General features: G+C 46.5%; 2 protein-coding genes across 6 annotated transcripts; one reads left to right on the top strand and one right to left on the bottom strand.

Moving 5' to 3' along the window:
* LOC8070661 (BEL1-like homeodomain protein 1) lies at positions 2197-7865 on the top strand. Of its 4 annotated transcripts, none has more exons than XM_021461501.1 (5): positions 2197-2869; positions 3319-4226; positions 5932-6317; positions 6480-6540; positions 6663-7865. In XM_021461501.1, the coding sequence occupies exons 2-5, from the start codon at positions 3441-3443 to the stop codon at positions 7500-7502; spliced, it is 2073 nt and encodes a 690-aa protein (XP_021317176.1). In that variant the 5' UTR covers positions 2197-2869; positions 3319-3440; the 3' UTR covers positions 7503-7865. The 4 variants fall into 4 exon arrangements, with proteins under 4 accessions (XP_021317176.1, XP_021317178.1, XP_002450321.1 ...); XM_021461503.1 differs by having other exon boundaries at positions 2198-2529; XM_002450276.2 differs by having other exon boundaries at positions 2198-2778.
* Positions 8043-14032, bottom strand: LOC8070660 (transcription factor LHW). 2 transcript variants are annotated; one of them, XM_002448987.2, is made up of 10 exons: positions 13332-14032; positions 12770-12940; positions 12548-12629; positions 12180-12221; positions 12043-12102; positions 9865-11499; positions 9654-9755; positions 9374-9514; positions 9152-9277; positions 8043-8977 (listed from the first exon to the last, which is right to left on the bottom strand). In XM_002448987.2, exons 1-10 carry the CDS (start codon positions 13421-13423, stop codon positions 8816-8818), a joined length of 2613 nt encoding a protein of 870 aa, XP_002449032.1. In that variant the 5' UTR covers positions 13424-14032; the 3' UTR covers positions 8043-8815. The 2 variants fall into 2 exon arrangements, with proteins under 2 accessions (XP_002449032.1, XP_021317175.1); XM_021461500.1 differs by lacking the exon at positions 13332-14032 and adding an exon at positions 13036-13303 and having other exon boundaries at positions 8345-8977.

Raw genomic sequence — 14308 nt, 5'->3', positions numbered from 1 at the left:
TCTACCCCGGCTGTAAGGCCAACTAAATCAAAGAATATGTTCAAGAATGTTCTTGCCTACATATGTGGATGCATATATGGTTTGCACCATCAAAGTTCAATTATACATGTGAAACTACGATGGAATGCATAATGGATTGGGTTTAATGAGTAATGTCAAAAGTTATTCTATTCTTTGCTAGATATATACATATATATGTTTCTTGTGTTGAGTTTCTTGATGCACTAGCTGAATATTGTTTTCTTGCCAATATTTAAAATTGATGGACTATGACTAACTTCGTAGGCAATGTCATACGTAAGAGGTGGATGATGATGCTGATTGTCAACAAGGACATTAGCATCACTCCTTTTTTTTGTGCGTGAGCAGAAATGATATGTGTTTCTTGATTAGGACATCTTTTTCTGATAATTACAGAACCTTTTCAGCTCTATTTCTTATCATGTATGACTGTGAAACATGTTGGCACATCATAATGGAACCAGGAAAGGTATATAAATAATAATAAACTAATGCTTATGCGCTAGCCCTAGCTAGCTAATATAACCTAGTTTGATAAAGAGCATGACATAGTCATGGATATTTTTCAAAATATCTTTCGGTTATATGTACACACATACGGAATCAAGGTGAATTAACTGACAAATAATGTCAAGGAAAATGTCCTTGCATGCAGCTAAGTTTGCAATGTGGTAACTAATCAAAATGAACATATACCATCTTCTTGGGATATCAATCAATTCCTAATGACATGCAGCTAAGTTTGGATTCCTAAGCTTCCAATCGCTTTACGTCCAAAGCCATCCATCACCTGACCTGAGAGAAAAGAACACAAACTAATATATATCTTAATCACCAGTGCAAAGACAAGACTACCAAACATGATGCTACCTTAACTTAGCAGGAAGATTAATATTTGAATGAAGTAGACCAGTGATCGAATAAATAAATACCCTAGCAAACAAAAGGACATGCGTCAAAGACAGTCAATACATGCCCCAGGACCCTGAAGATTGGGCTTTGGAGAGTGAGAGAGGGCAAAAAGGGAAAAGCAAAAGGGACAGAGAGGCAAAGCCATCTCTCTCACACCCATATACAAGTATATGTATAGGCTATAGTAGTACAAGTACTGTATTAAAATCCTGACCTAGACAGCTTCCAAAAGGCAAAGGAAAAAAAGAGTGAGATGGCACGGCCTAGACGTGGACGTTTCCTAGTTCTTCTGACACACACACATCACACACACCAGCAGCAGCAGCTGTGTCAGTCAGGGCATGCAGTAGGTCAGTGTACATTGGCCGGCCGTCTGTGTTATATCCATCTCTCACCATATCTATCTCAATTCATGTGCCCTGAGGCCTACGTACACACCGGCCTTGTGCCAATAGTACACCACAGACGTATATCCCTATCATCTGATCATCTTCAATCTCTCTCTCTCTCTCTCTCTCTCTCTCTCTCTCATCTGATCATCTTCAATCTCTCTCTCTCTCTGGAAGATCTCATAGTAGTACTATGGCGGCTCTCTCTGCAACTAATGATGAGGAGAAAAAAGTATGTCAAATCACATGGACTTTGAAACTTGAAAACATGGAGTAGTACCTTTCCTTATGGAAAACACTCAATTCAATTGGTCCAATAATTTTGCTGAAATAATTTCTTGTATGCATGCCACTACTTGTTCATTTCTGCAAAATATCTCCCATGGATATATATAATGTCTTGTTTGCATAAGAGAAAAACATGACAGCCTGGATAGCTTTCATTAAGCAAAATCATTGTGCTTGTGGAAAACAAAGAATTCTCTTTTCTTTTTGTACAGTCTTGTGAAATAAAAAAAATGAGGGTGAGGTTAATAATGTAACCAATTTTCTAGTGAAAAAGTAGATCTCTATTTGCAGTCCAATATAGCTAGGTGTGTCAATTGAGCCTGTAATAACAGGACATAAAGGTCCACATGCACAGTTGATATTTGAAGGCACAATCACTCCTACTTGTACACACCAGTCCTTTCTGATTGTGTTGTGTGCTCAAATTGGTCACCCAAGGCCAAAACTGTACAGATGGGTCTGCACACCTAAAATGCTTTTGCGTTGCTCCATGAGAGAGAAAGCGTGTGTGAGAGAGAGAAGGGTGGAGAAAAATCTTGTAGCTAGCTAGAAATCTAGAGAGAAAATAAAAAGGGGAAGTGGGGGGAAAGTTGTGGGGGCTGTGTGAGGATAATATTGGAAGTGGGAGGTGGGTATCCCTCCTCCACTGTCTTTTTTTCATATCTCTCTCTCCTCTCTCTCTCTCTCTCTCTCTAAAAGACTTTGCTAATTGGCCTGCTAGCTGGTCTCCCTCCCCCAGCCTCAGCTCTTTCCCTTTCAGCTGGAGGAGAGATAGATGAGAGAGGACTGGATGAAGGAGGGGAGAGGGATATATAGGCCGGTGTCTTCTGTAGAGAGAGATTGAGAGCAAAAGGGAAATAAAGGAACTCTTGCAGGCACTCAACACTGACATGAGTGATCTCATGCTCTTGATACCTTGGTACTCTTACATCACCCTTCTTCCTCCTCTCCCCTCCTCATCCCCCAAGCTCCTCCTGCCTCTTTCTAGCTAGGATCTTCAACAACCCTCTCTCTCCAATTCTCTATCCCCCTATAGAAAGAAGAAAGAATATAGGAGAGAGAGGTGTGAAGCTAGGCAGCAGGCAGCTGATTTTTCTTATGTGCAAGAGAGACAGGACGGACAGCACGTGCCGGAGGAGCTCATGAGCTAGCTGCATCAATTCCTGAGGTAACTGACATAGAGAAATAGATATGATAGAGGTGAGAGAGATGGTGATCGAGGAGGAGGAGGAGGAGGCAGCTGTTCTGCTGAGTGATGTGTATGTGTGCGTGCTTGTGTTGACATCTGTGCAACCCCCGTTTCTTTGTTAAATCACTTGATGAAGATGGATGGATGCCTGCCTTTTCCTTTCCCTTATTAATATATATTTTTTCTGATACTGATGCCTATTCCACATCTCTCTCATGCTCTCTCCCTCTTCTTCTAGATATAGCTAAGCTAGTGCTAGCTTAGCTTAGTGTTGTGTTCTTCCTTTTCCATGCATATATACATGCTGGCATGCTTCACTCTTGCTATCTCTCTCCCCCTCCTGCTACCTTCACTCTTCATGGATCCAATCTCACTTCTCACTCCACATACGACTCCTCAAATCATTGCTTTGGTATTCTCTTTTTTTTTTGTTAATAAGTTTTGTTTCTTCCCTCGTTCGTTCCTCTGAGGTGTTATGTGTTAATCTCTTCGATTTGTGTTCTTCGATCCTCTTTGCAGGCAAAACCACAAGCTTGTGATCTTGCACTCATCAAGCTATTAGTTGAGGAGGAGAATTTCGTGCACGAATTAGAGCACAGAGCCAAGGTTTTTGGGGGCGGGGCGTCGTCGACGTATAGGCGATGGCGGCGTACTACCACGGCGGCGCCGGCACGGACATCCAGGCCAGCACCGACGGCCTGCAGACGCTGTACCTCATGAACCCGAGCTACGCCGGCTACGCGGACGACGGCGGCGCGTCCACGGCGCCGGGGGCGACCAACATGATGCTCCTCAACTCGGCCGTGACCACCATGACGCCGGCGTCCTTCGCCCACCACCACCAGCAGCAGCAGTCGCCGTCGTCGGCCGCGCATCATCAGCAGCAGCAGCACTTTGTCGGCATCCCGCTGCAGGCGCCGCCGTCGGGCTACAACCTGTGGACCCCGGCCACGGTCGCCGCGGACATGTCGATGTCGTCGCCAACGCAGGCGCAGACTCCCGGCGGCGCCGCGGCGGGTGGAGTCAGCGCCGTGCTCAGCCTGTCGTCCCGCGAGGCAGCGCCGCCGCCGGTCACGGTGGCCGCGGTGGCCGGCCCCGGCTGCACCGACGAGGCGGGCAAGTACCACCTGGGCGTGTCGGCCACGTCGCAGGGGCAGATGGTGATGAGCTCCAAGTACCTCAAGGCTGCGCAGGAGCTGCTCGACGAGGTGGTCAGCGTCAGCAAGGGCGTCGAGGACGCCAACAAGACGACGACCAAGAGCCTGGCGGCGGTGAAGAAGAAGGAGGACTCGGAGGGGGTGTCCGGTGGCGGCACCGAGGACGGTTCCGGCGCAAAGAGCGGCGGCAGCGGCGCGGCGGAGATGTCCACCGCGGAGCGGCAGGAGCTGCAGATGAAGAAGAGCAAGCTTATCAACATGCTTGACGAGGTCAGTAGTATACCAGTATACATAATAGCACAGTGTATATATTGCTTCAATTCATACTAGTTAAGATTAATTTCACAAGTTATTTTCCATTTGATGTCTTTCTCTCGATCGTGTTCAAAAATAAGATATTTTTAAAGAACCTGTTTTTGATTGCTGGTGATGAGGCTTTGGGGGTTGTTGATTTTTCATGAAAGTTTTTTGTTATATTGCCTCATAATTTGGTAGGAAGAGATAGTTTGTGATGTTTTTGCTGTTTTGCTTGCCTCTACAGTCTAAGACACTGTTATGTTTATTAAAAGGCTAGGAACCATTTGCCTTTCGGTTATCTTTGTTATGCTGTTTCTTTTTCTGAAAGATGAGTGACACAAGTTGTTGGAACAGTGCATGGCTTTAATTTAATTTGATGGATATATATCAGACTTTTCCCCCCACTTTAAATCCTTCCCTTAATCAAGCATGCATGCTGTATCAACTTGCTGTAGTATCAATACCAATTATTGTTCCCCTACTTAATTTTGTGATTTCCCCTTTCTCAGAAAATACTTTAGAGATTCTTATTAGTACACCTTATCACCACTTAGCTTCTGTTCTTTTTTTTTTCTTTTGAAATGTCTTAATTTCATTTTAAGCGTCTGGGGTAACAACTAAGAGGTTCATTCGGTTCTAATAGTAAAACGAAAGCAATAGATTTTGTTTTTGAGTGGAAGAGAATGAAAACAATATAATCCAAGACAAAGTGCAATATAGAAGTTATATATATGAACATATTTAGCTAACATAACTAGTGGCAATGAAAACCATATCCTCTACTATCATCTACTACAATGAAATATATGGCAAGTGGAGGTCTTTTAGCAAACAAATCCTTGGAAGATAAGATTGGAGCTAGCGTGCATGATTGCGCAAATAAATTAAATTCAACTACTTCCATTCTTTTGGCTGTACTTTGTCCATGCCAGTACACACAAGCTTCAATTCGTTGCTTCATCAAATGTGTGTCTCTTTTTGTCTGCAGTAGCCTGCTTCATGAGTGTACCCTGTACTGCCAGCTGAATCTGAATGCGAGTACTACCAAATACCAATTTTTTTTATTATTTTTATTAAAAGAAAAACATAAATTTCGCTATCTCTTCAATTTTCCCCATCTCTCTTGTATATCTGTATACATCATTTCCCCGTGCATGAGTAGACATGTACATGTCATGTCAGGAGCTGTGTAGTGTAGCAGTTGCGATTGCACCGATCAGCATTGATAGAGTTTGTTGACGAACAGTTGGTTGGATTGGATGGATCATCACTAATTAACGAGCTATACCTAGGCCTCGTTTAGATGTGAAAACTTTGTGGATTTCGCTACTGTAACACTTTCGTTTGTTTGTGGCAAATATTGTCCAATCATAGACTAACTAGGGTCAAAAGATTCGTCTCGCGATTTATAGACAAACTGTGTAATTAGTTTTTGTTTTCGTTTATATTTAATGCTTCATGCATGTGCCGTAAGATTCGTAAGATTCGATGTGACGGAGAATCTTGAAAACTTTTTGGTTTTGAGGTGAACTAAACAAGGCTTTAATAATCAGCTAGCTAGTAGGCCAGTAGCTAGCTAGCACGCCCTGATGAATGAAGAAGTGGTCAATGGCTGACTGACACTGTTGGGGTGCATGGCGATGTCGTCGTCGTGGACAATGGCGGCATGCATATGCAGGTGGAGCAGCGGTACCGGCAGTACCACGGGCAGATGCAGGCGGTGTCGTCGTCGTTCGAGGCGGCGGCGGGCGCCGGGTCGGCGCGGACGTACACGGCGCTGGCGCTGCGCACCATCTCGCGTCAGTTCCGGTGCCTGCGCGACGCGATCGCGTCGCAGGTGCGCGCCGCGAGCCGCGCGCTGGGCGAGGACGCGGACGCCGCCGTCGCCGCCGGCGGCCGCACCGTCGGCTCCCGCCTCCGCTACATCGACCACCAGCTCCGGCAGCAGCGCGCGCTCCAGCAGCTCGGCATGATGCAGGGCGGCGCCTGGCGGCCCCAGCGCGGCCTCCCCGAGCGCTCCGTCTCCATCCTCCGCGCCTGGCTCTTCGAACACTTCCTGCACCCGTGAGTTCCCTCTCATCATGAGCCCCTGTACTCCCCCTCCTGTTGCCCCTTTCCTTTGCTTGCTTTCGTGCCCACGGCGTGGCGCCACCATGCATTGGCAGCATCTCACCTCATCGTGTCCGCCTCTAATTGGTCCGCATGGATCCCTGTGTCGTCACGCAGATACCCCAAGGATTCGGACAAGATCATGCTCGCCAAGCAAACCGGCCTCACCAGGAGTCAGGTCGGTAAACCTGTCTATCTTTAATCTCTTTCTTCTCCTGTCCTGCTTATCATCAATTTGACAGTTTTACTGGCTCTGTGTAAATTAACTTTCGAAGAAAACAAAATTGTTGTCTCTGATAGGTGTCGAACTGGTTCATCAACGCGAGGGTGCGGCTATGGAAGCCCATGGTGGAGGAGATGTACCTGGAGGAGACCAAGGACCAGGACGGAGGCGGCAACGACGAGGGGAAGTCCGGTGGAGGAGGGAGCAAGAGCGGGGACACTGTCGACGGCGTCACGCCGAGGGCGGACGCCATGTCGTCCAAGTCCGCGGTGGTGCGCGTGGGAGGCGGAGGTGGGGCGGCGGAGAGCGCGTCCACCAACAAGGGCATCCATGGCTCCTCCCTGCTCGAGCTCGGCGGCGGTGGCGACCACCAGCAGTCTCACGCGGGGTTCTACGACGACGATGAAGACGACGGCGACGACGCGATGGGAAGGAGGCTCAAGAAGGCGCGCGGGGACGAGCCGCCGGCGCCGGCGTTCCACCACGTGCACGACATGGCCGCGCTGCACGCGCAGGCCGCGGCGGCCGCGAGGCAGCAGCACGAGGAGGTCAGCCACCGGGAGCTGCTCATGAAGTTCATGGAGAGCGGCGGCGGCGGTGGCGCCGGAGCGAGGGACCACCACCACCATCACGACGGCGGCGGGTACTCGCTGTTCGCGCCGGGGCCGTACGGGCAGTTCGCCGCGGAGCCCGCCGCGTTCGCGTTCGCCGGGAACGGCGGGGTGTCGCTGACGCTCGGCCTCCCGCACGGCGCGGCCGGAGGCAGCGCCGCCGAACAGACCGCGTCGTTCCTCATGGGCAGCACCACGGCCGGCGCCGACAGCGGCAGCCACGGCGCCGGCGCTGGCGGCTACGACATGAACATGCAGAGCACCAAGTCGTTCGCGGCGCAGCTCATGAGGGACTTCGTGGCCTAGCTCGTAGGACACGTAGCATAGCAGTCGCCCGTCCACGCAAATTAATCAATCTCTCCATCGATTAATTAATTTAGAGCTTGTATAGAAATAAAGGGTTGTTCAAGCCTAAATATGCTTTGCATGTATAAAGCAGTTAAGCTTGGGCTATAGGTTTTGGGAATGTAAAGATGGGATATATATCATGGGGGCGATGTATATAGGTATAGGATGATAGGTAACTAGTAGATACCCAAACATTGTACAAGATTTTATATGTAGATCATAGGGATTGGGGGGTATACAGTAAAATATGTGAAAGGGTATATTGGAACTGGACTTGGAAGTAATCTGCAGTAATTCAGTATTTGTTTTGCTTACTGTAAACATAGCGCATTCCAACTCATTGGCAGCACCACCATGTGCTGCTGGATGGATGACATTGTGGATAACCATGCTCCAGTAGAACAAGTGATCTACCTCTGAATGCTGGCAGGCAGCAGCAGCGAGTAACAATACACAATAACCTGATCAGAGCAATGACTCAGAATCTGCGCACATATATAAGGGATGATTACTGCCTTATATAATAAGATAGGAGAAGAGTTACATGCGCAAGATGCACCTACAAGCACCAGAACCAGAAGACTGCTGGGTCTGGAACTCTGGATGATGACTAAAGTGGATTACTTATTTGTGTACAATGAAAACTAGGAAAACAAAAACTTCTGCCTCTACCGATTTCCCCAAGTAAGCCTCATCGATGATTTCAGAGAGAAGGATCAACCACAGATTTTTCGTTTCTCTTGAAAATTTTGTCTTTTCTTTGCTTCCAAATGGACCAGGCTGTTAAGATTGCCAAGGAGTGTCCTATAATAGTGCCTTCTCCTGATATGTTCAGCAGCCATTCAGCATTTGCAGACCATTCAGCTCAGATAGGTTTTCACTAGTCATACTTAACTGAGTCTGATACTCTGATGTGAGGAGACTTATAACAGAGGTGGTATTCCATCTTTTTGTTGTGTGAAATAAACCAACCCAAGAATTTCCATTCTGAATAACAGTACAAAAAATCCACTAATATATGACCAAACATGACTAACTAACAAACAAACTAAGATCATACAAACAAAACACTGCCTAATGATCACTCTTGCCTTCTTTTCCGTCTTCCATTTCGGCGATCTGGTCTCGTGAAGGATGCCACATTTGCACAGATTAAGATGTTTCAGGAAAGCTGGTGGTGCCTGGCATATTGGTGATGCTAGTCATGGCAGAAGTTAGCTGAGCTCCTGCTCTTAGCACTTGGAAGATGCTTGAGGGTTTGCTCTATAGTCTCATTGGATGCGGCCTGTTGCTGGGATGACAGGTTGGCGCACCAAACCAAGAGGCATGTTCATGTTGTTAGCGTTCTCTGCAGCTCCACTGCCGTCACAATTTGGCTCTAACAAGCGCACAAGTGATAGAAAGATTTCCATTCTGGTTACGTCCCGGTTCGCCTGCACGAAACAGCCTCAATCAGTAAGGAAATCGACGAATCAGCAGTAACATAAATCCAGAGAATAGTATTCATCAGCATATTCTCATAACATTGGATTTCCATTCTGGTTACTGTTTATTACTTTATATTTTTGAACTGAAAGAATCCTAATTACCCAATTTAGCTGTATTACCTCAACAGTAAATCTTGCCCAGATTTTACTTTTGCGCATTTCCATCACACCCCTCAAGATAGTCAATCCAAGTCCTTTGATGAAATCAGCTATCTCCAAGAAGATTCCTCTATCTTCGCAAAGCATCTGCAGAGGGAACCAAGTCATCACAATTACTTGTGCTCTGGAGAAACATTATACTACCATAAACAATAAGTAGTAGACTAGTCATTAACTCATTACCTCCACAAGCATCTGACGAGGTCGGTCAAGATCCTCAACAATGATTGGACATGTCATAGACTGAGAGCCGACATCAAAAGCCCAGGTTGCCCCACCTTCAAAGTAGTCTTTCCAAAGGGGGCCATTTTCACTACCAAGTATCTGGTTGAAGAAGACTTTGTATTAAGGACATTTTCCAACTATAGAGCATCAAGTAAAATATTTTGAGATCCCCCTTTGTCAGGTAAGCTATATCATCACTATCTATCTTACACCTATCATAACCCAAAAATGTGCATACCTTAGACTCAGTAGAGTCCTTGAGCTTGTCTGCATTCTTCGTCACACTTTGTAAGAAAAGCATGTGCTTAACTGTCTTCTCCAACAAACCATCAATGCTACACTATTGACATAAATTTGCAATTGTTAGTACACTATCGCAGATAGTTTGTAGATAATATATATAATTCAAACTTTCAAATTATCATCAGACAATTCATGCAAGAGCATACCTTTGCCCCATTCGGTACAAGCTCACGTAGCTCTTTAATACGGTCCTGTATCAGTTGCCGGTCCTTAGGCCGTGGCTTAGGACTTTCTCCTTGTCGAGATCTCTTGCGATTTGCCTTGCTTGGTGTATCAAGACCTTTGCTATTAGAAGCTGAAGCACTTTCACATTTCATGTTCTGACCGCTCTCAATCCAAAGACGTATCTGAGATTTGTGCATTCCATTATTTTGGGAAAGACAGGCCTCCTCAGATTTATCAAAGAGACATGGCTGTTTAACAAACTGTGCCAATTCGTGCTTAATTAGCATGGAAGGCATGCCGGAGGACTCACATCTCTTCAAGTCTACTGAACCAAGATGAGATGTGCTAGGAACATCCGTCAATGCAGTCTTGCAAGAAGCACTATCATCAGTACACTGTTTACCACTTGGATTGACATTTGAGATGACAGCATCCAATAGCTGATCAGTATCAGTTAGTGATAAGATACCAGAATAGTGAAGCTCATTGTCTAGTGAACTGAAAAGGGGTGAGCTATTGAGATATATTGATGATTCAGGGACATCTCTATCTGAATTCTGAGACTCTGTACCGCTCCAGGTGACCAAATCAGCACCAACATTGTGGGAGAACTGATGAAATTCAGAACCAAACATATCAAACAAGTCATTATCTGCAGCAGGCTCCACGAGCAACGAGGAAGCTCTCTCAACAGGCATTCCTGCCTCACATCCATCCCTGTTCTTCATTCTCTGTGTGCTGACATTAGCACTTGGATCACTAAATCTATTAATCTTTTGGTCTTGTCGGACATTGTTTGACCTACTCAATAGATTCTCTTGATCCATGTTGAAACTGTTAGAAACCTGACCATCAGATTCAGAAGTTCGAACTGAAGGAGTTTGAAATGGCCTACTTTCAGGGCTCTCCATTTTCTTAGCCAATTCAGAAGATTGGGGAACCTTGAACGGAACTAGAGACTGTTTTTGCTGCAATGTTCCTGATGCGTGATCCAATATTTGACTCGATACACTGGTAGATAAGTTGGCTCTGCTTGCTCTGGCACCTACAGGGAGAAAATCAAAATTCCCAGGACCATTTATATCATTGGATACCACATATCTTCCATGGTGCATATTCATGTTTGTATTTTCACAGACAGAAGAGTCCTGGCGCACAAGGGATTTTAATATTATATCTCTTGCCATTGCTAAATCTGCTGATGAATGTGCATTATTATTCAACTGTAACTGCCCAATGTTGTTCATCAAGAGTGAATGATTTTTAACTGATGTCAAGCTTGGGGAGGTCAAACTTGAGTTCATACCAACACTCCATAAATTTCTTCCAAATTGGCTCTCGCAGAAGGATGCTTGTTGTAGAAACCGAAGATCAGGCTTAGCATAGACAGTGTGCTCTCTAACAGGGTGACCATTCTGTTGCACAACCTTAAGCAAAGATGCATTCAGCAATGCATGTGGCGGTGTGCTAGTTGACACAGTTGCAGTATCAGGACGCGACTGACCATGCTGACTTGAACCGTTCTTAGCTGAAGCAGATACAGCCATGCTTGAACGGTTGTTTAGCTGAGAACACAACTTCTTTGCAAACATCACAAAATTTGTGTTTTCCATAACCTGCCAAAAATCAGCTGATTATTTCAATTTCCAAATATTTAGAGAGCAAGCAAGAAAACCCTACTACCAACCATCACAAGGAAGTTAAAACAATATTTCGAGATCTTTTATGTTCTTCACAACAATTTCCAGCACCAATCACAACAAAGGATACAGTATATAGTGGGAAATTTTTTATATGCCAAGGTTTCTAGATGTTCCATCATGAATGAGGATACATGGTATGAATTTCACCACGAAGACATTCTGAAATTTGCAGTAGCATAAAGATAGGTTTTCAGATTTGGAGCAGCATGGCCCAAACATCGTGTCTTGTAGTTTCCATATGCAAAATCTTGAATGGCATGTACTCATTCAGCAATGCACTATTGTTTTTTTTTCACCTTCCACAATCACCCACAGATGGAAATTATTTTTCTGGAGCCTAGTGTGATAGTTATGTTCTTTACATAGAAATTTTAACAGATAGTGTTCAACAACTTTGACGAATAATTCAACAATTTCTCTACTTTTCTAGCATGATCTAGAGCTTTGTGGCCTTACCAAACCAGTAGATCCTAATTGTAGGACACCCCGTGGCAGGACAGGAATGATCGCAATAGTCTGCACAGCAGAAGTTCAGAATGAGGTCCAGAAGCACATGGCGACTACATACTTTTTACCATTTCAGTTCTACCCACCTGAATGCCAACTCTTAACTGATTGTTCATCTCAGCAGCAACCTATCAAATTGGAAAACATGTGGTGTAAGATCTTGAAAACTTGGACAGAATATAGTTAAAGACAAACTTGGAGCAAGATCTTCTCCCTTATTTTTTTCACAATCATAATTTATTTACAACAGGTGCTTGCGTCATTTGCCACTATTTTTGGTCCAGTGTGAGCAGACCAAAATTAAAGCAGCTCACTAACTGACAAAAGTTGAACCCACAGTGCTTTAAATGAGGTGGCAGCAAAATGGAACCAGACAAAACTGAAAATTGGGTTCGCATTTATTTCACTGGAGAGAATTCAGAAGGGGCGAAGAAGCACTCAGTACTGGCCGTACCTCGGAGGAGAGCCCGTGACCATTGGCAGTACCGTGGACGATCCATTGGTGATTGCCACTGAACGCGGCACGGCCTACGGTCCTGCCCAAAACAAAAACACAGGCGCGGCGCAGCCGCCATGAATCCGAATCCAAGGAGCAACCAAGATCATCGCGTTCTAACAAAGAGATTAATAAAAGCAAGAAACGGCTACGGTTGCCTTTTTTTTTTTTTGTGCTTACCCTTGTCCGACGACATGAACCTGCGACGCCATAACGTTGTTAACAAGCGAGCAGATGGTGTCAGCAGCAGGAGCAGAGCACCCGGCGGCGTCGCTGGGCAGAGATTCAGAAGGCTCAGATCCGACAGGGCATGACGTGTGGCCACAGTAGCCGTCCTCCCGAACCAAATGCCTGCGCATTTCCAAGGGGGGAAATGAGATTGGATGACAGGAAAATGAGCCGCAGCAGCTCATAAGTTCACAGGCAGAGCCCCCCAACTATTCAACCTTAGGAATCTGAAATTTGCAGGAAATTGTTCGATTTTGAGCTCAGATATTCCCATCTTCGAAACTTCGAGCTTCCAGAACAGAGTAACAACGAAAACTTGACGCTTTGGAAAAAAGAATGACTGGAATGAGCACAAAACCCCCCCAAAAAAACTTCGGTACGAGGACGAGGACACCAACGAAGGAAAATGAGCACAATGACAAGAAAGCTTAGATTTTTCACAAGATTCAGCGGGAGCACAATGGCAAAAAGCTTAGACACCAAAGAAAATCTGGAGGCGGTGGCGGCGGCTTACACGGGGTCGGCGGCGCCGATGGCCTTCCAGAAGACGGCGTAGGACCAGCCGATCTCCTCGCACAGCCGTCGCAGCGCGTCCCCGACCGCCATCTCCTTTTCCCCCCTTCCTCCTCCAGCACCTCCGCTAGAACGAGAAGAACCCCGGCGCCCCTCCGCGCCAAAACCCTAGCTGCGAGAGAGACCGCGTCCAGGCGCTCGCTCTAGGCGCCGCGGCAGCTGGCGCGACCGGCCTGCTTCGCGCGGAGACCGCCGCCCCTCCACGCCACCGCCTCCGGAGCACCTACGACGCCTCCCCTCTCCGCCGCCGGGGCACGGGCAGCAGCCATCAATCACAGGGCGGGGCCAGTGTTCAGCTCCTTTGCCGCGCGGGGGTCGTCGCCGCCCTCCTCGTGAATACAAGTCGAGCGCCTCTCACAAACCGTGGCGGCGGCGGCGGCGCCTGCGACGGCAGCCACGGCGGCTGCGGCGCGCGCTGCGCTCCTCTCTCGGATTCACTCAGCCTTGTCGCTAGCTGCTGCCGCCACTGGGACTGGCGGATGCTCTACTAGCTCTCAGCTGGCGGCGGCGGCTCAGCCTTGCTGCTGCTGCTGCGGGCTGCTCTCCACTCTCTATGGTCTGCTCTGCGGGCGGCCTCTCCTTGCTGCTTGTGGTGGTGTCACTGTTGTGTGTGTCTCTCGCTCGCTTTCGTCCTCCTTGCCTTCCTTTTTCTTTTTCTCTCCTTTTTTTTTCCTGCCTTCGCGGCTCCCGAGACAGCCATCATTCCTTCCACAAAGGGCAAAATGGGGAATTACTTTAGCTCCCCTTTTATTCATAGCAAATCCTTGTTTTGATGACCATAGTCTCTTTTTTTTCTCTCTCTCTAGTAGATGGTTAATCCAAGAAAAAATCAATATAAATAAAACATAAAAATAATTGGTAAGTGAAGTTTATATCAAATAGAATATAGATTAGACTATCTATATGATTATTATGTTA

Source organism: Sorghum bicolor, chromosome 5 (genome assembly GCF_000003195.3).
Source record: "Sorghum bicolor cultivar BTx623 chromosome 5, Sorghum_bicolor_NCBIv3, whole genome shotgun sequence".
Classification (NCBI taxonomy): Eukaryota; Viridiplantae; Streptophyta; class Magnoliopsida; order Poales; family Poaceae; genus Sorghum; species Sorghum bicolor.
The sequence above is the reverse complement of the archived record's forward strand: the minus strand, read 5'-3'. Positions and strand labels throughout refer to the sequence as shown.